The sequence below is a fragment of the Caloenas nicobarica genome, chromosome 7 (assembly GCF_036013445.1).
Source record: "Caloenas nicobarica isolate bCalNic1 chromosome 7, bCalNic1.hap1, whole genome shotgun sequence".
Taxonomy (NCBI): domain Eukaryota; kingdom Metazoa; phylum Chordata; class Aves; order Columbiformes; family Columbidae; genus Caloenas; species Caloenas nicobarica.
The window spans coordinates 2,496,458-2,522,513 of NC_088251.1; the positions used below are offsets into that span (position 1 = coordinate 2,496,458).

At 40.7% G+C, this 26,056-nt stretch overlaps 1 protein-coding gene across 1 annotated transcript; it reads right to left on the reverse strand.

The window, feature by feature from the left end:
- Positions 1 to 1,079: 1,079 nt before the first annotated feature.
- On the reverse strand, positions 1,080 to 22,367 carry MKI67 (marker of proliferation Ki-67). The gene is made up of 16 exons (XM_065638963.1): positions 22,276 to 22,367; positions 20,650 to 20,731; positions 20,453 to 20,568; positions 20,150 to 20,219; positions 18,686 to 18,764; positions 14,799 to 16,310; positions 14,230 to 14,468; positions 13,102 to 13,504; positions 11,339 to 11,454; positions 10,930 to 11,101; positions 10,707 to 10,841; positions 8,435 to 9,714; positions 7,364 to 7,834; positions 6,438 to 6,513; positions 2,749 to 5,832; positions 1,080 to 1,237 (listed from the first exon to the last, which is right to left on the reverse strand). The coding sequence occupies exons 1-16, from the start codon at positions 22,365 to 22,367 to the stop codon at positions 1,080 to 1,082; spliced, it is 8,085 nt and encodes a 2,694-aa protein (XP_065495035.1).
- Positions 22,368 to 26,056: the final 3,689 nt, after the last annotated feature.

Below are 26,056 nucleotides of genomic sequence, written 5' to 3' on the forward strand. Positions count from 1 at the left end.
AATCACTACAGCGTCGACTCAATCTCAAGGGATCAGATCCCAAAACTCTAGTGTGACCATTCAAAATGTGTATTTTCCCACTCTCACAAGGCGAGGACTCTCAAGGGTACCCAGATCACTTACCAGGTTATCGAGGTGTCTCAGTCCTCAAGAAACGTTCCTCAGGTGGCCGATCTAAGGAGGCTTCCACTGCAGACCTGCTGCCCCAAGGCCAACTCCACGGGGTCTCTGGTGGCTCCATTTCCAGCGCGGTTGAAGCTGAGCTGTGCTCGGGTGCTCTTACCCACACACCGAGCTCTAAAACAGTCTCCAAACCACACGAGCTGCTCCTCATTAATCGCAACTCCATGAAAAGGGGCAACATCGCGACTCCACATACTCTCTTACTCACGGAAATGCTGCTCCATCTGTCTTTACAACAGAAGCGCCTGCGCTGCAGAAAAATCACGGCACGGTTCCAAAAATGTGTCATTGTGGCTGGGAAAGATGAATCTTTGAAATATGCTCGTAAGAGGATGGTAGAAATTACACATTAACTGTTCTTAAGAACACAAAACACGCAAGGCCCAAATTGTTTAAAAATTTAATGACTTACAAATCTGCACTTTTCAGTACAATGAACTTAAGGTTTTTTTAAAAAAAATTATCAAAATTCCAGCATAATAGTTCTGCTCATACATCTATAGTTTTTTAAAGAATATTTACAGAACTGTAATGAAAGATAAGACTTAAGCACATGAAAGTTCAAGCAGAAAATAGCTTAGAATTCAACTGGCAGTAACACAATATGGCTTCCTGACTGCTGTACTGCTCAACAGAAAAAGGGGGATAAAACACCGGTACAAAAAGAATCATTTTTACGTTTGCAGTTTTGCACAAGCACCCCATGGTTTAGGAACCACTATACACAGACAAATCTGCTAAAACTGGTATCTACGCCGTAGCTGTAAACAATGAAAATATATTTTTTTTTTATAATATCATAATTCAGCGATTGCTTTACAAAATTGGAAGCTTAAAATCTGAGTGCAAATCAATTCACATTAAAAAAATCTACAATTTCAATTACTGAATTGATTTCAAAGCTGGTTCTGTGACTGTTCAGACTCTTTTCTTGTTCTTGCGCTTGATCTTGTCCTCCTGTCCGTCCCTCCAGCAGCCCTCGCAGCCTCTTCGCCGGGTTCTTCTCTGGTTTTGTTTCTTTTTCCTTTCTGTAGCGCTCCGTTTTCATCATTCTCTGTACACACATACAAAAAAATAACTAAATTTGTGTCACAAAATCACACATTTTATACAAAACTCAATCTTCAGTTACATTGTTTTTAAAGGGGATGTCCCTAATGACTACATTCCAAAGATTATATCTATGAATTCAACAAACCAGTTACAAACCCCATATTTCTGTACATCCAATATCCTTTAAGAAAGATCCCTGAGGACTTAGCAGCTATTTCTGAAAGTAGGTTAACATTAATGAGAGCACAAAAACCAATTAGCTCCCATTTTAGCTAAACCTCCTTCTACTGATCCGTAGAACTAAAACGTATCCAACGCTAAAAGAAAATTACTGTAAAAATGAATATATAGCAACAGTTTTATGTTCCGGACAAAGCTGGAAAGTCAGGATTTAGGTGTAAAGAGAAGACAAGACACCTGTGTGAGTATCAGACAGCACAGAAAAGTTCAGCTGCTCCAAGAGATCAACGTCAACCCAAGTGCCAGACATAGAAACTGCCACCGAAATCCATGTGGGGAATTATGATCTCCCTGGAAAAGAAACTACCAGGCAGGCAGTAAAGCAACAGAGGAGATGAATCATTTGGCAAGTACCTACAGCAGTGTCGGGAAGCTGGAACTAGCACATGTGTAAAGGGAAACAAAATAAAACTCCATAAACCAAGATACACGGCAAGAGATGCACACGGCATAGGAGGATAAACATTTGCAACGGGAAAGAGTCAAAAATAAAACAAAGGGCACAGTCAAATCACGGTAAGGTTTTTAACACAATTTGGCAGGAAATTCCTCAATATGTAGCTCTAGAGATTGTTATTTCCATTTGCACACATGTATTTGATAACATTTTGTAATTGCGTCATGGCAGTTATTAGGTATCATCACATCAAGCCGAAAACTCTAGGGAAGATTTTCGGTGTCTGCAGCAAGAGTTGTATTGGCAGAAAGAGTAAAGAGCAAAAGAGTAAAGGAGGAAATGGGAGACGTGTGGAACTTTTCCTGTCTTTTTAGCTCAAATATGGTACAAGCCCTTCTAGTATTGACTTCAGAAACCAGCTGATGACCACTAAAGGTCGTCCAAAACCTAGAGATAAAAGCAGGAGCTCAGGTGGTATTTAGGGCAAAACAAGATGAATAGTTGGTGCTACAAAGATGTCATTTCATGTTCTGTCATTACCGTCTTCTGCATGTAAGTCAGTCACTGTATTTACTTTAAAATACAATTTTTTGCTAGGAATTCAGAGAGAATGTATCACAGCAGAGCACAAAGATGCTTGAGTACCCCAGCAGAGGAAGAATATACATCACATCCCATAAAACTAATCCCTTCTATTGAGGAAAAACATCTTGTTTATATAAGATAACATAGATCCTCTTTCGTTAAGTCTTCTTGCTGTATTATAGACATCAGAACATGGCAGCCGACAGCAATATAAACATTATACAATGTGTAATATACACATTACCTATAGATAACTGAGCAAGAAAACAGAAAGCAGATTCTTGCCTCACCTGTTTTTGGTTTTTTGGATGCCAAGTCATGTGCTGGGAAGGGACATTTCGTCCTGCGAGAAGCGGAAGCTGCCGCTTGGCCAGGGCTGATCCCTTTTCCTTTGCCAGGCTGATTAATTTTTTCAGAGCCAGTGGATGCCAAACGCACATTCTGAGTTTCTGAAGCGTCACCGTTTTCTGGCAAGTCATTGTTTTTACGGATAGAAGTTGAAGTAGCTGCCTCTGCTTGGAATTCTACCTTTTTCCTTTTATTCCTCAGTTGCCTTGTTTTTTCCTGAGATGAATTGTTTTCTAGAGACGTATCTTCGCTTTCTTTAAGAATCCTCTTTTGACGTCTATTTTGGGGCAAGGCAAGTTCTTCCCCGAGAAAAGTGGAACTTGTTTCCTCAGGTTTGGAAGAAATTGTTTTCCTTCTGCCCACTCTCGATGGATTTTCTTTTGCGGATGGAGCTGCTTCCAGAAGTACATCCTGTGGTTCTTCAAGAGTTTCATTCTTACCATCTTCTGGCAAACCTTGAAGTGAGGTGGAACTACCAGCCAGTGAAGTGGTTGTTTGCCTTGAGTTCCCCTTTGAAAGATCCATTTTTTTTTGGGAAGCAGAATTTTCCAAATTGAGCTTTTTTGCTTCCCTATTATTCTTTCTGCCACTTGCTTTTGATAAGCCCTGTTTTCCCTGCATAGAAGTAGAACTTGTGGCTTCTAACAAGATGACATTTTCTTTCCTTCTGCCTTTTCTGGGTTGATTTTCTTTTACAGATGAATCAGAAGTTTCTAATGGAACATTTTGAGCTTCTTCAGGAGTCGCTTCTCCACCCTTATCTGCCGGCAAACCACGTTTTCCTCGAAGAGAAACATAACTAGTTGTGTGTGATGCAGGAGCAGTTGCTTTCCTTCTGCCCCTTCCTAATGGCTTCTCATTTGCACAGGACACTGTTTCCAAAGGCACATTCTGTTCTTCATTAGTACTCTCCTCTTTATCAGCAGTTTCTGACAAGTCATGTTGTCCCTGAGGAGGAGATGACCTTTTTGCCTCTGCCACTAGATCAATCTTTTTCCTTTTGCCCGTTGCTGATGCATTTGCTTTTGCCTGCAAAGTTTGGTTTCCCAAAGCTGGATTCTGATCTTCTCTCACAGTTGTCTTTTTATCATCGCCTTCTAGCAACCCACGTCTTTTTCTGATAGGAAGAGATTTTGATGTTGGTGCTGCTGCAGCAACCTCTCGTCTCTTCCCTCGTCTCAGCGGATGCTCTTCTGTTGAAGAGGGAGCAGCTCCCAAAGCTGAATCTTGCTCCTTTACAAAAGCCTCATCTTGACTGTGATCTGCATTTGATGTTTGTTTTTCCATAAAGGTAGGACAAGCTATTTGTGGCATGGAATCCACTTGCTTCCTTCTGCTCCTCCTTACTTGTGAAGAAGGATTTTCCGAAGTCTGATGTTGACCGTCTTTGTGAGTCATTCCTTTGTCATCCTCAGGTGAACTTTTATCTCCAACCGCTTTAGAACTGGCTTCTTCAAGTACAAACTGAACTTTTCTACCTCTACCTCTTCTAGAAGCCACTCCGTGATTTTCTGCTTGATTCTCCTGCAGGATTGCAGTTCGCTTTGTTTTAAGTGTTCTCTGTTCATTTCTTGTCCGCTTTTGATGGCCACAAGCAAGACTGTCACTGTTTGCAGCAGGTATTGATGTGCCAGCTGGGTCACCCTGGTCCTTTGTGACTTGGTGTGGATTCTTGACACAAGCTGAGCCCAAAGAATCTTTGAGGGAAGATTCATCCATTTCTGTTTCCGACTTAAATTTGGGAGCAATTATTTCTAGGTTGTTTACAGTCTTTTTCTCCAATGCGTCATTTTTGCCTCTCCTGTTTCTCGTTCTGTTTGTTTCTCCTACTGCACTACAGTTTGCTTCCAAGTTCAGAGCAGTAACCAGCATTTTCTTTGTGCCTCCAGAAGGCGACTCTGCCTTTAGTCTTTGAGATGCCTCTGTTATATTTTCCTGAGCATTTGCTGTTTCGTCTCCCTGAGACACTTTAATCTCATTTTTGAGGTGTGATTGTGTTTCACTATCAGTTTTAGCTGAAGTTTCCTGAGTTTTCTGAATGGTTTGTGTATTTTCAAGTGCCGTCTCACAAATGTCTGCTTTTGCTTCAGCTGAGTGTTTTCTAACACTTCTTAAAGACTTCGCCCTTCTCTCTGTTGTCTTTATTTCAAGTTCAGTTCTGTTTTCAGATTCTTCTGCTGTGGCAGTCTCAGCATCTTTGTCGGAAGTCTGTTCATGTTTCTGTATCACCTTTGCTGACGGGTCTTTGCGAAGTCTCCTTGTCCCACGAATGTCCTCTGGAGCAGCTTGTTTGACTTGGTCATTTTTAGCTCTTCTTCCTCTTTTAGGTGGAATCAGTAGGTCTGTGTTTTCTACTTTTTTCACTCCTCTAGACCTCTTCCCAGGTGACAGAAAGATTTCTTCACTGTCTTCTCCACCACCTTCATTAAATTCATTTTCAGCTTTTTTTAAACCTGTTTGCGGTTGAACATTTTCATGTTGAACGCTACCAGACACACTTACTGTGTTTACGGTTGGATCACCTTCAGTTTCTACTATGTCACTGATGCCGTGTTCCTGCAAAATCTGATTCATATTTGCAGGTTCTTTTCGTAGCACTGAAGAAGTTTGGCCACTAGACTCAAGATTCTCACTTGAAACTTTTAACTCCTTCGGCTCTTTCCTTTTACCTCTTCCTGGTCTTGGAGCAACTCCATGTGGTTCCACAAATGAAACAGTTTCAACTTCTTCCTGCTCAGGGAGCTTTGAAACAATTTCTTCTTGTATACAATGCTTTGTTCTCCTTCCTCTTCCTTTATTTTTAGCTGCTGAAGTTGAAGTGCTGGTCTCTTCTGTCTCCTCTTGGGTGGTGGTTTTTTCCAGCCCTTGCAATTCTTTTACATTCAAATCCTTTTCACGCTGCCTTGCTGAAGCAGGAGGTCCCGTCTTCCTCAGTCTGCCCCTCGTTGGTCTCTGGGTAGGCTGCTCTTCACTAGTTGATTCCTTCTGTTGAGAAGCTTCACCTTGTGAAATATTTCCTTTATCTTCTAAAACAGGGTGGGGTTTTTTTTCCCATTCAAAGTTTTTACATAGAAAAGAGCACAAACAAAAGGTATACATTACTATGCATATCAAAGTATTTGGGAGTTTTGATTTTCCTAACAAAGCCATCTTGCTAGAAGAAAAATCTAACAAAAAACACACTTACTAGTAGAAGGAAGAGGAGGAGGAGGAAAAAAGGAGGAGGAGGAGGAAAAGAGAGAAAAGACAAAAAAAGAAAAAAAAGTTTTTAAACCAACTCCTATATTAAAGGCCAGGCTTCTGACCAAAGATGTTTGGTTTATTTGGTAGGCAGCATTCACAGGTCTAACCTATATTCTTGAAATTCTTTGCAAAGATAATTCTAAGCAAAGACCTCAACATCAGGTATTTTTACACTGGCGTGTTTAGAGGCGCCAACGTTATCACACCAACAAACTACTACACTGTTACTTCAACACCAGTAGAATTCCAGCACCTGGTGGTTGCTCCATGAGCTCTGTACGCTTTGCATTCTGTATTTTAGAATTTTTAAAACATATGTTAAAAATTCATAACAACATCTATTGCCTTGTATATTCATTATTCATCTAGTTAAAGTATTTGTACTTACCGTTCTGATGACTGGAATTAGTACAAGGAGGTGCAGTATTGTCTGTCTTAGAATCCATAACATTTACTGATCTGACCTAAGGGAATAAACAATAATCAATAAGTGCACGTTTGACAGGACAAGGAACAACAGAGCCAAACAACGCAAAATTAATGTCTTAAAGTTTTGTCAAATACTTTTCTCTAATATGAAATCAACTTAGTTTCATAGCTGCATTTGATATTAGCACACAAACATATCAAACTTAATACTTGGTATCTGAGCTAGTGTAGCAGTTTTTGAAGTGAAAGAAACACTGCACAGAGTTTTAAAAAGTATAAATTAAATTGGCTGAAAAGTGTCTAAATGAGTGCTCAAAACAAATTTGTGGTATTGAAGCCAAATCATTTCAGTATTTTGTCGTGTTTTATTGTAGTACTATACTAGTGAGCGCTAAGCTCGACATTTTACCTATGGATCTGGGAATTAACATAAAAATTAATACTAATAAAATCCGAAAATGACAGGAGTGGTGACAGAACGGTAACCCAGAGCAACCTCAGTAGCTATTTAGGGTTCCCTCAAAGAAAATACATACAGGCAAATGAACAATGATTTAGCTACCTCTATAAAATAGATATCGGTTCAGGAAGCGATGAGTGAAAGCCTTAGGGGCTGCATTATAGTTTTAAAGCAATTTAAAGAGTACTTTAAACATAACAGGAACAAATGACCAGAAAAAAAAAAAAGATTGCCATCTTTATAGTTTTCAAATCAACATGAGATGCTTTTCTAGAAGGCAGCTTTTCCTCCAGAGGTTACAGGTGAGACATATTTGAAGTGCCATAACATACAAGATGTCACACTAGGAGGCCTAAGAATTCATTTCAACCACAGGCTTCAAAGTCTAAATAAATTATCTCCAAAAGCTAAAGAAAGTATTTTACCTTAATTTCCTCTGGTGTATCAAACATTTCCGTAACTCCAACATAGTCCACATCAAAATTGGAACTTTTCCACCTGGGTTCTGCCATAAGCCTTTGAAGACCCACAAAATCATCAACCGGTTGACTCTTCTCCCTCGGAGTCTTCACTAGTTTGCTAATACCAAACACGTCTTCTATGGGTTCCACTTTTTCCTTTGGTGTCTTGAAAAGACGGCTGACCCCAATCATGTCTTCTACCGGTTGATATTTCAGCTTTGGAGTTTTCTCGATTAAAGTAACACCTGCCACAGCTTTTCCTGCTTCCTTTTCTTGTACTGGAGTCTTCAGCAATCTTCTAAAGGCAATTTCATCTGTAACAGGTTCCAGCTCTTGCTGCGGGGTCTTCATGAGCTGCTTAATGCCTGACAGGACCTCGACTGGCTCTGCTTTCTGCCGTGGGGTTCTCATGAGCCGCTTGATGCCTGATAGGACCTCGACTGGCTCTGACTTTTGCTTTCGTGTCCTCAGGAAATACTTGATGCGCGACAAGGCCTCTACTGGTTCTGACCTTTGTTTGGGGGTCTTGATGAGCTCCTTGATGCCCGACGAGGTCTCTACAGGTTCTGACCTTTGCTTTGGGGTCTTCATGAGCTCCTTGATGCCTGACAAGACCACTACTGGTTCTGACCTTTGCTTTGGGGTCTTCATGAGCTCCTTGATGCCCGACAAGACCACTACTGGTTCTGACCTTTGCTTTGGGGTCTTCATGAGCTCCTTGATGCCCGACAAGACCACTACTGGTTCTGACCTTTGCTTTGGGGTCTTCATGAGCTCCTTGATGCCCGACAAGACCACTACTGGTTCTGACCTTTGCTTTGGGGTCTTCATGAGCTCCTTGACGCCCGACAAGGCCTCTACTGGTTCTGACCTTTGCTTTGGGGTCTTCATGAGCTCCTTGACGCCCGACAAGGCCTCTACTGGTTCTGACCTTTGCTTTGGGGTCTCCATGAGCTCCTTGACGCCCGACAAGGCCTCTACTGGTTCTGACCTTTGCTTTGGGGTCTCCATGAGCTCCTTGACGCCCGACAAGGCCTCTACTGGTTCTGACCTTTGCTTTGGGGTCTCCATGAGCTCCTTGACGCCCGACAAGGCCTCTACTGGTTCTGACCTTTGCTTTGGGGTCTCCATGAGCTCCTTGACGCCCGACAAGGCCTCTACTGGTTCTGACCTTTGCTTTGGGGTCTCCATGAGCTCCTTGACGCCCGACAAGGCCTCTACTGGTTCTGACCTTTGCTTTGGGGTCTCCATGAGCTCCTTGACGCCCGACAAGGCCTCTACTGGTTCTGACCTTTGCTTTGGGGTCTCCATGAGCTCCTTGACGCCCGACAAGGCCTCTACTGGTTCTGACCTTTGCTTTGGGGTCTCCATGAGCTCCTTGACGCCCGACAAGGCCTCTACTGGTTCTGACCTTTGCTTTGGGGTCTCCATGAGCTCCTTGACGCCCGACAAGGCCTCTACTGGTTCTGACCTTTGCTTTGGGGTCTCCATGAGCTCCTTGACGCCCGACAAGGCCTCTACTGGTTCTGACCTTTGCTTTGGGGTCTCCATGAGCTCCTTGACGCCCGACAAGGCCTCTACTGGTTCTGACCTTTGCTTTGGGGTCTCCATGAGCTCCTTGACGCCCGACAAGGCCTCTACTGGTTCTGACCTTTGCTTTGGGGTCTCCATGAGCTCCTTGACGCCCGACAAGGCCTCTACTGGTTCTGACCTTTGCTTTGGGGTCTCCATGAGCTCCTTGACGCCCGACAAGGCCTCTACTGGTTCTGACCTTTGCTTTGGGGTCTCCATGAGCTCCTTGACGCCCGACAAGGCCTCTACTGGTTCTGACCTTTGCTTTGGGGTCTCCATGAGCTCCTTGACGCCCGACAAGGCCTCTACTGGTTCTGACCTTTGCTTTGGGGTCTCCATGAGCTCCTTGACGCCCGACAAGGCCTCTACTGGTTCTGACCTTTGCTTTGGGGTCTCCATGAGCTCCTTGATGCCCGACAAGGCCTCTACTGGTTCTGACCTTTGCTTTGGGGTCCTCAAAAGTTGTTTGAGGCCTGACACGACCTCAAGTGGCTCCAACTTCTGCTTTGGGGTCCTCCTTTTACTTCCCGATTTCACCCGAGACGCACACTCGTCTGGAATTGTCAGACTATCCACACTAATATTTTCTTCCAGCACAGCTTTTCCTTTTTCAGGAGTTTTTGTGGCTATTGCATCAAACATGGACTTGAGAGACTTCTCTCTCAGGAAGTGACAAAAGCCCGGACTGTCTTGTTTCTGTTCTGAAGCATCTGAATTATTTAACGGTGACACCATCATCTCTCCTGAAATGAGGAACAGAGAGTTATGTAATTTGGAAAACAAATGAAGCAGAAAATCCAAGTGTTCTAATTGTTGTTTAAGTAAAATAGACTCAAACAACCAGAGTGTTCTACAAACCAAAACCCGAAAATGCACATCAACAATTGATTTAGTAATTAGTTTCTACAAAGCACAGCATGTATTTTTAAAAATGACTATAAACAAATTTGATTATTTTTTCTTATTTAATCTGATATAAAAATTAACGTGTTCTAAAATTTCTAGTGGTGTGAGTTTTTAATTGCAACTTCCATTGTGTTTTGAAGCAATACCAGACATAAATCAGAACTTTTCACATGAAAGAACATACATTTGACCTTTCTGACACCAAGGAGGCAAAAAACAAGAGATTTTTGTAAAATTTATATCATAAAATCATAGAGTATCTCAAGTAGGAGAGGACCCATAAGGATCATCAAGTCCAGCTCCCTGCTCCTCGCAGGACTACATAAAACTAAACCCCATGACTAACAGCATTACCCGGATGCACAAAAAACCAGGATTTTAATTTCAAGAATTTTGAGTTATGCAGTGACACAATGACTGGTTTGCAAGGTTATTAGCAAAAGATGCACAAAGTACCATCTTAATACAAATCCTTCTAACCTGACACTTTAAACCGTGAAAATTTGTCACTGGATTTAAATGCATCCAGAGACAACCGATTAAGAAAGGGCTGTGCTTCAGCACAAGAGTTGCCTGGCACAATACTGCAACATTTTTGAAGTTTCATATCAAATAGAATGAATAGACAAACAACAGCTACACAAAAATTAACTGGAGCTACAAAAATGTCTTTTAATATATGCTAAAAATCAATGGTGGCTTTTATGGTTTGCCAGATGCTTCATCTCGATACATCGAGGCTGAGACTACTCACTATGTCAAGCAGCAGACACACAACGACCCCTAAATATACTGAATCATTTCCTTTCTTTTCGAATAACAAACATACCAGTTTCTTCAGGAGTGTGCAAGTCGGACATTTCCATCGCAGTGCATGTTGGCGTAAAATCAGCCTTCTGAACAGTGGCCAAAGGTAAAGTTTTTCCACTCTTATCTTCGGGAGTTTGAAACATTTCAGTCATTCCTACAAATTATATTCAGAGAAATGAGCATAAGTATTGATAAGAGAACTACACAGTTGGCAGAGTGAGCGGCAGGCTTGAAAAACTTACCTGTGAAGCTTTCGTCCATGTTCATGTTTAGCTTCAAAATAGGATTTTTTACCACCTTAGGGACTCGTCCAGCCGTTCTGACTGCGGTGGAATAAGCTCTACCTACAACTATCGTAGCAGGTGACTCTGCGTGGCCTGTACTAAAATGACTTTTTATTTTTCTTTCTGGAGTCTGCAAAGAGGAAAGGAGAAAAATAAAATAGTAAACAAAGATTCCTGTCATATAAAATCCAGATTTCTCATACGCTGTGACAAAGACATCAACACCCATTTAATATCATACTAAAAGTTCATAAGTGTCCAGCTTCTGTAGCAAAATACATGCAAGCTGATTTGTGGTTATACAAAAAAAAACCCCCTAAACCAAACAAAAAAATACAAATATGTAAAAAAAAAAGAAAAATAATACCTTTGGTGATTTGGTTATCTTCTTTACACATCTTCCTTTTCGGGCACTTTTTTTAACAGTCTTTGACTGAGGTCTTGCAACACCTAATTTTACCACTTCTGCCCAAGATTTGGCAACTAGAAAGCAAAAGAGAAACATCCACCTTAATTCTCAGCCATATACATGGAAGTTCACAATTATTCCTTCATGATTCCAATGGATTTGCTGCAGTCAGGCGTAGGAAACTGGTGGCTGTCTCATCCGACAACAGCTGAAGTGCTCTGTGAAGCACTTTCAACTGGAAGACCCGATTTCAGCTGAAGTTTAACAAGGGGCCAAGTACCCAGCACTGCTTTCCCCACCAAAACAACAACAAAAAGCTTCATACAGCGTTAAATAGGTGTTAAATCCTAGAACTGAATGTTGACCCAATTCCATCCTCACTCTTTTTGTAAGGAAATAACCTTTCTCACTAGAACCTTGGCACGAGCCTTTCAGTCTTGCTCATTATTATACCTGAACTTTTCCCTGGTGGGACATGAGATTTAACATTTAATCATTATGTTTTTTAAGTAGAGATAAAAAGGGGAATGCCGTTCCTGAAGAAAAGGATATTATTCTTCTCCGGTCAGAATTCCTGTGGAAGTTGGAGAAACATGAAGTGTTTTACTTTGGATACAAAACTTTTAAGAACTGTGGCGTTCTTTTCATTTTACAGAAGAAACTGATACACTGATGTTGAAAATCACTCACACATTACAGAGAGCTGGTGAAAAGTGGTATGTCATTAATATTTGTGAAGTACTCTGCTGGTATTAAAATGAATGTAACAACGAAAGTCACCGAAAAAAACCATTTATTTCTCTAAAAGAATAATATCACTTTCAGCTGTATTAACCAGTAAGTATTGTGAAGGCCTGTGATTTTATCTCATCATGTAATAATAATGACGAGCCCATCATTGAGACATTGTACGTAGTATGTCATTCGAAAGTTTAAAATGATACTACAAAAAAATGGAGATAGTAAAAAGTCATCAAAATTCCTAGGTGAATGGTGGTGTAAGCTTTAAGTTTGATTTTGAAAGAGTGAAATTGATTTACTTTGTGAAAACAGAAGACAAAGATGCCTTATCTGTAAGGTTCTTCCAAGACAAAAATGTCAAGAACCAGAGCTCCCCATCATAAAGCTTCCAATGCTGTCAAAACTATTTCAAATCATTGTTCAACATTCAAATTCAAACGTTCCGATTCAAAATATTCAAATTAACACCTAGGTATCACCCTATTTTTTAATTCTGTCATATACCACTGTCAACACTTAGGTGCAGTCTAGTCCATGGACAAAGGTTGCCAACGGTGTATAAAAAAGGCACAAAGAAAACAAACTGGAGCTAGATTGCTATAAAGTACATGTTTTCATATCAAAATTGACGTAATCGATATGATTTGATTTAGTTCAATACTACTTGAACTCCAAGGACTTGAAGGATCAGTATTGCAACTAACCTTGCAAAGAAAACCTTAAGTCTACCATTTTTCAACTTCTGAACATTAAGATTTGTGTTCTAAATACGGGTTTTATACGTTTTAGTAATTTGTTTTATGAATACAGAAGAATGTAACACTTTGCAATCCCCAGTTGCTCCCAACAAGTCCAAAAACCACCAGATGATACGCCAGTCATTTGGTGGCCTATGCATAATAAATAATGGCCAGCTTCAGTTTTGTTCCTGTATTTTAAAGCATTAAAATTAATATTAAAAATTAATTGCTGAAACAAACCTAGTAGATTGGCACTAGAGGCCCCACTTCTTCTTTTCGCGTTGAAAACAGCTACAGCCCTGCTTCTCCTCCTCAGGGGAGTGACCTTCAAAGCAAGTTGTGCACTTCTCGTTAACTTGTCAGGTGTAGCCGTTAAAATGCTTTTATCGTGTTGGTTAATGGGAGAAGATTTAGGTGTTTTCACTCGAGCACTGTTTTTCTCCTTTGTATTCACGTCTTCTGCAACAGCATCTTTCTCTTCTGCAATCGGTAACGGTGCCGTGATGCAACAAATGGAGAAACGTCCTTTTGTGTAAGTTGCTGGAGACTCTAAAGTAAATGTAGGTGTTGCCTTCCCAGAGACAGGGGATGAGGCGGCTGGGGACTTCTGGGTTGGCAAATTTTTCGGTGACATTTTTTCTTTCTGCGAGCGTTCAGAAAGTTCCTGGTAGGAAAACAAAAAAGATACATAAAGTTGTTACTGCACATAGCTGAACTACAAACGGTCATCAACATCTGAGAAGTAAGCATTATAGCATAAAACATCATCAGATCATTTTAAAAAGCCTTATGTGTCTGAAAACAAACTTGCAACTAGTTTTAGATCTCAAGAGTCTCACAAGACAAATGCAACTTCAACTGCACAAACTAACTGAAATTATTACACTACTTTATTGAACAGTTTTGTTCACATCAAGTACACTACACACATTTTAACCAGCTTAAATCGGCAGCAAATATTTTCAAACTTTTAGCCAAACCACGTGGCAGTAGTTTGCACAATCTGCCAAGAAATAACTGTTTTCTGTTATTTATGGTAAACTGGAGCTTGTAGACACCGTTGCAGAGCACAAACACACACAAATATATTCCTGCGTACGCATGAGGATGAGCTATAACGTGTGAGGTGAATAAAAACACATCTGTATAAACACAGGTAGATATAAAGCGTAAGCTGAGCCCTTTCTTACAATGGAGAAGCTAAAAAATGCTGATTCAAATTTGCCGATTTCCAATACCATTTTAATTTGCAACTAAAATCTCCACTTCCCAACATACATCTAACAAGGTTGACAACTATTCTTTAATATCTTAGAATTTATAAATTCTGTTCATTGTCTTAGCAACTTGATTAGTCTTCAAGTTTACCTGGGCCGCAAAAAGCTTCGATCCCCGAGACTTTTTCAGCACAGCCCGTGGCGAGTTTCCGAAGGGAACGCTCTGTCTCGCAGGAATCGCCCCTTTCTTCAGAGGCGAGTTGGGAGGCAAACTTTTATCAAAAAGTTCTGGGCTTAAATGACCACCAAAAGACACTCTCTTTCTTTTTCCTAACGGCTGAAGTAACAAATCCCCACTTTTCCTCTTCTGAGAGATGCTTTTCGTCTGGCCTAAAAATAATAATGGAAAATATTTGTATATTTTGAAGAATCCAAGTCAATGTTTTAATCAGCATAGCAAAGAGTGCTTACTCGTGCATTTTAAAGTTGGAAACATATCAGAAGATAATTTACTTTAAAGATAAATATATCCAATCAAGTAAACTTTTACATATATAATTGTACAGATTTATGGTCAAATATAACTACATAATAAATATTTCAGAACTGAGAGCTCAGCAGCAAGTTCTACATTATATGTAAGTAGAAATATTCTCATAAAAATGCTCAGAGAATTTCTCAAATACAAAAACAATGAGGCAGGGAATTAAACATATTTACCTGATTCTTCTCCAGCCAACAGGCCAGAAATGCTCATTTCTGAGCCAGTCACGTTGTCTTTGGGAACAGTCAGACTTCCAGATGACTTTCTCTTTGATGACAACCTACGAAGTCCTGTAACACCGGCATCTTCCGAATCTTGTCTCTGAAGACCCTCGTTTGTGGCCACCTCCTCTTTAGTTCCACCGTCTTTTCTGTCTGTGGTCGTATAGTGATGCTCTTGACCAGCGTTTGTCTCCAGAGCTTCCCCTGATCGCAGTCCAGGGCTCTGTGCCCGACTCCTCTTTCTTCCAGAGCCAGATTTCTGACTCACAGGAGACACCAGTTCTGGTGTTAACCCTTCCCAAGCCAGTTTCTCTGAACGGAAACTTTTGTTTGATAATTCTTGACTTGGCCTGTTATTTCTTCTGGGACTCTTGGAATTACAATAAGAGGCAGGAGTTTCAGAACGTCCCTCTTTTGAGTTAACAGCATTTGCCTTATCATAAATTTCTTTCGGCACTTCATCTTGCACAAGTTTTCCTGGTGTGCGTTGTTTACTATTTCTTCTTTGTTTCAAGCATTTGTTTTCTTCCAAAGGCAGTTGTTTGGGGCTCTCATTTCTCCAAACCGAATCTTCCCTTTGAGTTTCAGCTGAAATTTCTGAAACAGACTCAGGTTTCAATGACACACCTCGTCGAGTTGTTGGAGTATCGGTATTTACAGGATTCATTCCGCTAGTTTCTTTGGTAGGTGATATGAAATGAGACTGAAGACTCTTCCTTCTGGACGTTGGTGTAGACAGAACATATTTATCTACTCCAGAAACATTTGCCCTGTTAGTTGTTGGTGCTGGTTTATCTAATGCTGTTGTAGAGCTGTGTGCTTTATATGGATAATCCAAGCATTGTATAGAGCACAGCTTCCGGGAAAATGCTGCATTTCCATCCTTCTCCTTACTGGCTTTGGGTGTAATTTCAGTATCTTTAGATCTCCCCACCACTGTACTGGGCTCACTGTGATCCTGCATGTCACTTCTTTTACCACTATCTCTTGACACCTCCTTTGAACCACAAATTCGAGGACTTCTGGTAAAACTCTTCCTGGCAGCACTTCCTGCAGCCGAAATCTGATTAAGTTCTGAACTGATCACGTCTTGCTCTACTTTTCTTTTACATTCTTCCACGTTTTCACTTCTGCCTAGTTCTTTTTCTTTGGTCTGGCTTCCCAAATCATAAACACAACTTGATGAGGAAATTCGAGCACCTGGTTCTGGCAGAACACTCTTACCATCCTCTTTTGCAGCTTTTTGGGATTCATTTCCCTCATGCAGAGGTTTCTTCACTTTAATCTCATGTCTCAGTTTTTCATAGAGTTCACTAAAGGGAGATCGTTCATTTTGCTTTCTGATAGATTGATGTATTCTGTGTGAAGAGTTGGGTGTTTGTAGTTTGACGGGTACAGATTTGGAAATATTTTCCTCTGTATTTTGTTTATTTTCATTGGCGTGTTTTCCTTCACACTCACCATTACCTACAAAGTAAGCAAAGCAAAGCAAAACAAAAGGTAATACAGATGTAGAGTTACTTAAAACTTGCAGAGCTACAAATCTAAGTCCCATAAATACAGATAAACATTCCTTCCTTTGCTCTCCCAAGACAGTCAACCAGGGTCCAGGATACAGTACTGTAAATAAAGCCCTGTAACAATAATAATTTCTCTCATAACAGAAGCATTAGTATTGAAATGTTTAACAGAGATTTTAGGCTGCAATGTGGAATTTATCCCATATTCGGGCAGGCACTTGCTATTCCATGCTTTTGTTTTTCTTGAAGCGGCACGCTTTGCTTTGCGTTTCCCACGAGCAAGGGGTATACGCAAGCAAACAAATTCCATCTGATAAAAGGTGCCTTTCAAAGCGACAAGAAGCTGAGACCTCAACCAAATCTATACCTCTATGAGGTCTGTTTCTCAACGCTACTTTATATCAGCATGACTGCCAGTTGGCACAAATGCTGATACATGTTGACTGTTCTTAATTGTGATGGAAAATAATCTATGTAAAGGTGTGTAGTGGATGCACTTGATCCCCCCCCAGTCAAACCATTTAATATCGCTAAGTTGTAGGTCCAAGGAGTCTCGTGCAGACCTTTCCACTGTCTGCGATTTGACTACAAGTCAATCACTTTATTCTATAAATCTGACAGCCTGGATGAGCCCACTTTGAGCGCTCTCTGCTAAATAAGTTGTATGGCGATGGTTTTACTGCTCACAGGTCAGGGGATGAGCACGGTTTAAGTTTCCTATGAAACATTTAGCTTAAGTAAACACACACTAAATATAAGGAGTCATCTACAAGTATAAGGCTGTATGATTTTTAATATGCTCCCTGCTTCATGTTACTTAGTAAACTGGATTTGCCTAAATCTTAAGCTGTAAAGTTCTGCTCATATTTACCAAAAGCAACTGCAAACTACACCGAACACTTGCAAGATAAGGCCCAGTTTGCTCTTTGCTGGGAAGAATGGAATTGACTGGGGAAAAAATAATGACCCAAGGCTAACACGGAGACATTATAGACATCTGCAAAATGGGGCCTGTTTTGCACTTTGCTAAGAAAGGATTTATTCAGACAAAAGAGTACCTGCAAGGCTCTGGACCATAAATGTCTACAGCTGAACAAAACAAAAAGTCACACTTCTCTTTCAGAAATCTAAATGTTGTTCTGCAGTAGGCAGAACCCTAAATCACTCCCCACGACAAGGTAAAGATGAAGAACCTGACGTACAAGGAAAAGCCTGTCAGTTATCTCCTAGGAAAGGGGAGAAGGAGTGAGAGTGGGAAAGAAAACCAGGGGAAAAACCAGGAAATTAGATCTTCCTATGAAAGCCTTTACACAACTGCAGACAAGTACTTCAGTATTTTTTTTTTTTTTTTACCGAGCTGTTCCAAGTTGTTCCCTTGAAGTTTATAGAACAATAAAGCAAAGACTGTTGTATCGTTTTGGGGAACCAATCACCCAAATCCTGGGAGTACAGATGCGCTGACAACAACTCACTGAAATGCAGCATTCGAAACAGCCGGGGGATTTTTGTACCGGAACAAACATTTGTCACAAAAATCAAACCTGGCTGTAGATATATAGCCTCCAATTCACAAATCTTGTATCTTCCCATGAAAAGGAGCATTACTTAGGGCAAGAAGGATGGGAAGGTGAAGTCCTGGCATTTAACCACTCTATGGTCTTTAACTGTCCAGACTTGGTAGCTCTAGAAGATTTTTAGCGGCTCTACATGAAACAGCTGTTGTAAACTATTATTTCAATCAGCAAAATTAACCCTTCCTGCATACCTCCAAAATTGTAGAACTTGTTATTAGGAAAGAACACATGAGCTAATGCAATATTAGCTCAAAAGTGATCTAGCTGTGTTCTAGGTCAGCAGAGAACTGCAAGTTAAATTTTAATTACAAAGGTGAGTTTGCCATGTTATAGTTGTTTGATACTCCTGGAAAGTAAAATGTAAGAGGAAATCGTTTCGCGTATCAGTTTCACCTGACTTTTGTATTGTGTTTGCAAAGCTGGTGTATTCAACTCCCTTCTTAGCTATAATCTTCATAAGCGGAATTTGCACAAATCACCTAAAGCAATACATATGGATTTTGCCAATTCCAGGCTGTTGCTGCCCATTTGTCATGATGCAATTAAACGGATATCTTCTGGCAGGACTTGGGTAAATCACAACATCTAAATATGAGATAGTCCACTAACATAGCAAGGTGTTATGCATTCAGACTCAAAAGTCTTCAAATACATTTCTTTTGCTCTTTCCAACCTTGTTTTTTCCTCTAAGAATTCATGCAGTTCAGGGAGAAGAAGAAAACAATCCCCCCATAAAACAAGCACTAACCTGAAGCATGAAGACTTTTAGATCCTGAAGTTTGTTTGCGTGATAATTCCACCTCTGCCACCTGCTGAACATGAAGAACCTGTAAATTTGTACAATATTACAGCAGAGCAACAAATATTTTACACTTTAGCTTTCAACTGTACACTGAAAACCACTAGATTTATAAAAGTATACACATGGTTTACTAAACAGGATTAAATACACTCAAATGAAATACTAGAATATTTCAAAATTTAAGAACATCGACCAATAACACATTTGGGGCTCTACATAGCAAGAATTTAAGTCTTGTTTTATCATTGAAATTATCAGCTTATTAAAAGCAGCTGTACCATAAGGAATAGATATAGGCACATTTGAATCTCACCTTCTTGTAAGATGTAGTAAATTTTTATTTAAATAAAAGATTAAAATAATAATAATTAAAAAATTTCTTTAAATAGCCACAGTACTCACAAACTAACACCATCCCCTTTAAGGGAGAAAACTCTGCTGAGAGCAAAAAAACCAAACTAATGAAAATAATTTATTAAAAGGTAGGTTTAGTTCGATATTTATAAATTCCAACAATACATCAGCACACTAGCATATAGAACAGATTATTTCAGAAAAAAAAAAAAAAAGGCTTATTCTCCAGGGCACACTTCCCCATTCAAAGGACAAGGATTACCAGCGCGTGCACTCTGCGTTTCCTGCATCCTACCCTCTCTTCAAAAAAGCTAAGGATTAATTTTTAATAGCTTACCCATATTAGTAACATCACAGATTATTAAGTATCTATTACCAGAAACTGACAAGTCTCAAATTAATTATTAAGTATTTATCTGAAGGAGTTTGTGTTTTCAAACAGAAAGGTAGTCTATGGCTAAAAAAAATATTCCTAATAAAACAGAACAAGGAAATGGAAAACTGTTCAGTGTTGGGCCCCTCATGCCAAGAAAGCCCTTGAGGTGCTGGAGAGAGTTGAGAGAAGGGAACGGAGCTGGTAAGGGGCTGGAGCACAAGGGTGATGGGAGCAGCTGAGGGAGCTGGGGGTTCAGCCTGGAGAACAGGAGCTGAGGGGAGACCTTCTGATCTCTGACCTGCCTGAAAGGAGCTTGGAGCCAGGGGGGGTCGGGCTCTGCTCCCCAGGAACAAGCGCCAGGACCAGAGGAAACGGCCTCAAGTTGCGCCAGGGGAGGTTGAGGTTGGATCTGGGGAACAATTTCTTCCCCCAAGGGCTGTGGGGCATTGGAACAGGCTGCCCAGGGCAGCGCTGGAGTCACCATCCCTGGAGGGGTTTAAAACACAAGTAGATGAGGTTCTTAGGGACATGGGGTAGTGGTGGACTTGGCAGTGTGGGTTAACGGTTGGACTCAATGATCTTAAGGGTCTTTTCCAACCTAAATGGTTCTAGGATTTTATTCTATGATTCTACTAATACCAATGTACTTGTAATAAATAAGCATATGGCCACAAAATTACCTGCAGGGTTTCATCTTTTGGAGATCTAGAACGCCTCTTTCTTGGAGTTGATTGGAGAGGATATTCAAATCTGGAAGAAATATTTAAATGATTTTTTTTGTCAAAGAGCTAATGACTAAATTCCCATTATTAAGATACATGACCTTGCAACAGTTGTCCTCTCCCAACATTACATACAAATCCACCTTTAAAGGCTTTAACTACATCAAAAATTGTGGCCTGTTCCCACAAAGCTCTCTGTGCTGTTTGCCTGCAGAATACACTTTAGGATGGAGGCGTTAACAGTTTGGTACCGGCACTTACCTGAAAGAACGATCAATAATAGTTAACACATCTCCATGCTTCAGAGGCACAGGTTGCTGAAAACAACCACCATTCAGCTGCGTTGGATTTACTGTACTTAAATTAGTCAATATTGCCTAAGAAGAAAACAAACATTTCAGCGGTCTGATGAGGTGCAACAACGCAATGCACGTGTCATTAAAATACATGTATCTTACCTCCTTGTTTTCATTTATTTCAATTTTACAATGTTCTTTCGAGACCTGAGGCAACTGGATGCGAATATCACATTCTGTTCTCCTGTGGGTGAAAATACAATCCGAGTTTCAAGACACATAAAAGACAGAAAAATCTGACTGCTGTAGAATTACGTGATTTCCCAACTTTTCAGCTCACCATCACACAGCAGCACGATACTTTCTTCAATGTGGCAACATAAAGAAAATTAACTACTCAAGTCTTTCAATTGTGGCAAAAAATAACACGAGCTCACACTTTGCAATATCAGAGAATCCATATCAGAAAAAAATATGTCAAATACACTAATTCTGAAAAAAGCCACACACAACCAGCTAAAAGAGACACGTCTACAACAGATACCCAGTGGTTTGAGATTACATGTTCCCCTGACTTGCAAGTTGCCGAAGACCTGTGGAATATTTTTTAGAAAATACCAGCATGTGCTCCTAAGCTCGCTCTTCAGCATTCATTACTGACCCCTCTCAGAGACAGAATATTGGGTCAATGGACCTTTGGTCTCACCTGGAGGTCACAGCTGCCTTCTGAAAAGTTGTTAGTAAGTAAAAACCATGTTTCTGAGTGTTCAGACTCAGTTGTTGTGGGTTAGGTTTGGTTTTGTTTGTTCATAGTTTGTTGTTCTTGTTGTGGTTTGTTTGTCTGGGGTTTTTTTAAGGTAATCTCTGATGCTTTTGACACACTGTAGGTCCTGGGCAGCAAACACAGCAGCTGTCACAGCAGAGCTGCTGTTCACAGAACCTCCTGACACCTCTCCCCGATGTAGCTGGCAGAAATTCATCTTTATAGCACAAGGTATCATCAAAGAACAGTATTATTGGCACTGAAGCGCTTCCCATAAACTTTCACTATGGAATCTGACTCAGGACTGAATAATTAGTTATTTAAGATACCTATCAGTCAGTGAAGTGCTGAACAGACCTAGTCTAAAAGAAGTAAAAACATTTTATTTAAAGCCTATTTATAGCAAAATCATCTAGTCAAGTCTCCATAGGTACTGTTCAGGTATATTAATATTATATTTTAACGTAAAATAGCTGGATCAACCTCAAAACCCACTATCACTCAACTACATAAGTCAAAGAGAGTTCCAAGATTGGAGGAGGAGGTATGAGTTCTTAGTAATTTCTAATATTAATTCTAGATATCAGCTGACATATTACACTACTGAGGTTTTGGAGAACAACAAAAAAACAACCAAACAAACTTGGGAAGAGCACTGATATAATGAAGATGGTCAAACACCTGTACCTCACCTCACAAGTCAATTATCTGTAAACTGCCTCAGGATTAAAGAATACAATCACTTGCTTGTCAACTGGGTATTAGTGCCAATCCCTTTCCCAGAAACTTTTTAAAAAAACCGATGAAAACAGTAGTTCTGGCCAAGAAAGGACAAAAAGTAGCAACAAAAATTAAGTTCAGCCTTTTAGTCTTACAATTAACCTTAGTCCAACGTCACCTTCTCTCCCCTGAGCATCATTCACAAATAAACAAGCATTTATTTTTGCAAGTACAAAGTACATAATACGCAGGAAAAATATCACTAATATTATTTTGATGTACACAAGCACTCAACTAATTCTCACCTTCCAAATAAACAAGAACTTGCAGTGAGTGGAAAAGCAATCCCGTCCGTCCCATTCCGCTTAATTACAATGATATTCCCAAAGAGCGGCATCTTCAAGCAGAAGGAAACTTACCTACAAAAGAATGTCAGAATTACTCGTCCAAATAATGTTTATGAAAGTAAATCAACGTAATTTTTTTTTTTTTTTTTTTCTGTTCAAGAGGCATTTTCCAGTGTACAGCAGAGGAAACTTAGTGTAGAAAACTGGGAATTATTATTATTCACCATGAGCGACCACTGTAATCATAGAGGGGAAGGTGAAGGCGCCACGTATTTGGAGAAACTGATGCTTATAGAGGGTGGAAAGAGCCTTCATCACACGTTCACGTAAACATAATTGTGCTATTTTTACATCTGCAATTGGTATTTGCTGCCCATTAGAGCCTTTACGAAGATTCAGCGCTAACACACACCATATTTCATCCCATAATTTAAAACTGTTTCCATGTAAACCACCCTCCTCACCTGAATCCAGCTATTACACATTCCCTTATATACACGGAAATTTTTAGGCTGGATTTTAAAGCAAACAGAGATTAATTGGGTACAGTTATATGGTCCTGAAATAGAACTTGGTGCTGTTACTACTCGCTGAAAAACACCTGAAGAGAAAGCTGAAAGCTTAGTGGTTTCTAAGATCTCCAGACAGGCGGCTGGTGCAGCTGGAAGGGCAGCAAGTGCATCTGGGAGCGTAGACACAGAGAAAGAAGGAGCAGCGTTTAACTTGAAAAAAAATTAAATAAAAATAAAAAAACAACCCCCAAACCCCCAGCGTTTGCACAAGTGGATACGTTATTCCTTTCATATATACATGAGTGTGCCAAAAAGTAAAGCAGTCCTCAAAAAAGCATATGTAAAATGCATTGTGGAAGGTTATACGTTTAAAAGCGGCGAGTTAAAAACAAGGGGCTTAACGTAGTTAAGGGCAATCCCGCTGAACTTTTTTGCTGGGTTTCATACGATAAAATACTTGCTGAAAGGACAAAAAAAACCAACAACCAAACACGACACAGCCCAGGACGTATTTGACAGCCCCCGTAAGAAAAGCCTTTACCTGTTCGTTACGAGCAACGCCAGTTTCCAGTTTTCCTCACCCTGTTCGCGCTTCCCGCCGACTCCTACAAGCCAAAGACGCCACGGGAGCTGCAGAAGCTGAAGTTTCCGCCACCGGGGACTCGACCCAGCTCCTCCCGCAGTGGATGGAGCCGCGGAGCCGCAAAGTCGCGGCCGCTCGGCCCGACCGCCCCTCAGCTCCGGCCGCCGCCGCCGCCGCCGCCTCCTCTCCGGGCCCAAGTGGCGGCAGCGCCCGGGCCCTCACGCGCCCGGGCCCTCGCACCCCCGGTACCCGCCGCTGTATCCCTGCGCGCCACTGAAACAACAGCACGGATGCCGTGCGAACAGCACCACCGCCGCCCCCCTCACCTGCTGACAGCAGCCATGGCTGGCGGGGACACAGCGAAGCCTACCCCCGGGAACAGGCGACCCTCGGCGGCCGGACTCTTTTATAGCCTTAACGGACGCCGGTTTGGCGGAAGGAGAAATGCGCGGCTAAACTCGCGGGGCTTTTTTTTTTTTTTTTTTGAAAAGGCGCGCGGAGGCTCGCGATTGGCGGGAGGGCGGCCACGTGAACGCGCGGCGCAGCCAATGGGAAGCGCGGAGGCGGTTTGATTTCAAACGCCCCTGGGAGTCGTTCCCGCCTCAGGGCGGCTCCTCCCGCCGGTTTAAAAACCTTCCGGTCCCTCACCCTTCTGACGGTTCTAAAAAAATAATAATAAAAAAAAATAAATCTTCTCCTCTCTCACCAGGCCTGGCCGCGGGATTAGAGACCCCGGCCCCGGTACCTAGATGATTTCTGGGTCTCAAATATGCACCTTTTAAGCTACTATTGTCACTTGAACCTCATGAGAACTCCACAAGTCAGTAAAAAAAGAAAAAAAAGGTCCAGAAGCAGTTTATATCACTTCGGCTTAATTTAGGCAACTGATTTCTAAACTAATTTAAGCATCTGCTATCTGCTTTCTGCACTGGTCTTTTGGTAATTAGATTAAAATATTCTTAAACATAAAAAGAAGGGGCTTCAAAGGAGGAATTAAAAAAAAAAACGAGCAAGGATGGGAGAAAGCAGCAGTAAAAATTAAACTAGGATTTTAAAATACATTTTAGTCATCTAGTTACTTTCATTTATCTACATTTATCTGATTCCTGTCTCTGCTCCCTGGCAGGAAGCAACACTGAGACCGGAGTCTGAGAATCTGGAAAACAAACAAGAACCAAGACAAATATTGTGTTGCTCTGTATCTGACGACAGAAAGGAAAAAAAAACCCACACCAAAACCCACACAACTGACAAGGAACTAGAAGAAAACAAAACAAAACAAAACCAAGTGCAAGTAACCAGAAGGAAAATCAATAAAAAACCAACTGCAAATAACCAGAATTCAGTTCAGTCACACAAATGTAGAAAGAACCATTCTTGGAAAAATCCAATATCATTGTTCTCCTCATCCACGATCAAGCTTATATTTTTGATATTGCTATCATGTGCTGTATAAATTTAAAAATTAATCTCCAATCAATGAAATAATTTCCTGGTATTAAAAAAAATGAGAAAAAGCCATAATTCAAATACAGCCAAGTAGACAAAAGTACCTTAGAGCCCTTTGAAGATACTGTCATATCAGAAACATTTTTTAGCTTGGAAAGGCATTTAACCACAGCCCTGTCCAGAATACACAAAACCCCTTTTCAAAATGCCTTTAAAAATTTGCGCAGAAACACACAGATGATGCTGAGCCTGTGCGGTTTCAATTGTTATGTCCAGTTCTTCCTGTAGTTTGAACGTTTGCACCAGTGGCCTGAAATTACAAAATATCGGACCCAACCACCTCATTTTATCCTCCCGAGTCTCCTCTATGTGATGCCCAATAATAAGTTTTAAAGGCAAGCAACCTATCTGCTTTCTCTTTTTTTTTTGAATACCGAGGGAGTCAGGGAAGCTTCAGTCCATGGTTCCACAAAAATCAAAGCCAAATTAACTCCTGTTGCTGGAGAAGTAACTAGAAATTTAAAAGAAGCACAAAACCCAAAGTGCTTCCAGGAACTGCAAATAAAAAAAAATGTAAATAAAAAGAGAGAGCAGTTTACTCTTACAGATTATATTTAAAATACACCCTGGGTAACATATATAAGTAAGTTTGAATTTCTGATATTTTTCCCTCAACTTCCAAGCCTCCAAACATAAACTGGTAACTAACTCTTAAACCTAGTTTTTATAATATGACCAGCGGAAAAACATCCCGAAGGAGCAGCGTGGCTTCCAACTTGCGCGCTGTTTTTCATACATCCCATATAAAGCTGAAACATTTCAGTTATCACACCCCTTCAAAAAGCAAACCATAACTAATTTTTACTATAACTAATTTACAACTTCTCCCAATTCCTTTCTTTCTACCCCAACATCCCACTTTTACACTTTCCCCCCTCAAGAGGGCTGGAGAAACTCCAGGGGAAAATAGGTTGTTGAGTGATGCCTGATTCTTTAAATTTTTATAATAAATACGTATTACTGAGATATGGAACCTGCTGGCCTTAATTCCAAGTTAAAGTTCTATGCATGTGTGGGGAAGGAGATATAACGGGAGAAAGGCCTTTTCAAGGTCATCCCATCTTTCGTGCTTCAGGGCATCAAATTCTACCATTCAGATCTTTCACAAAGCACAACCCCTTTTGGTATTACTGCT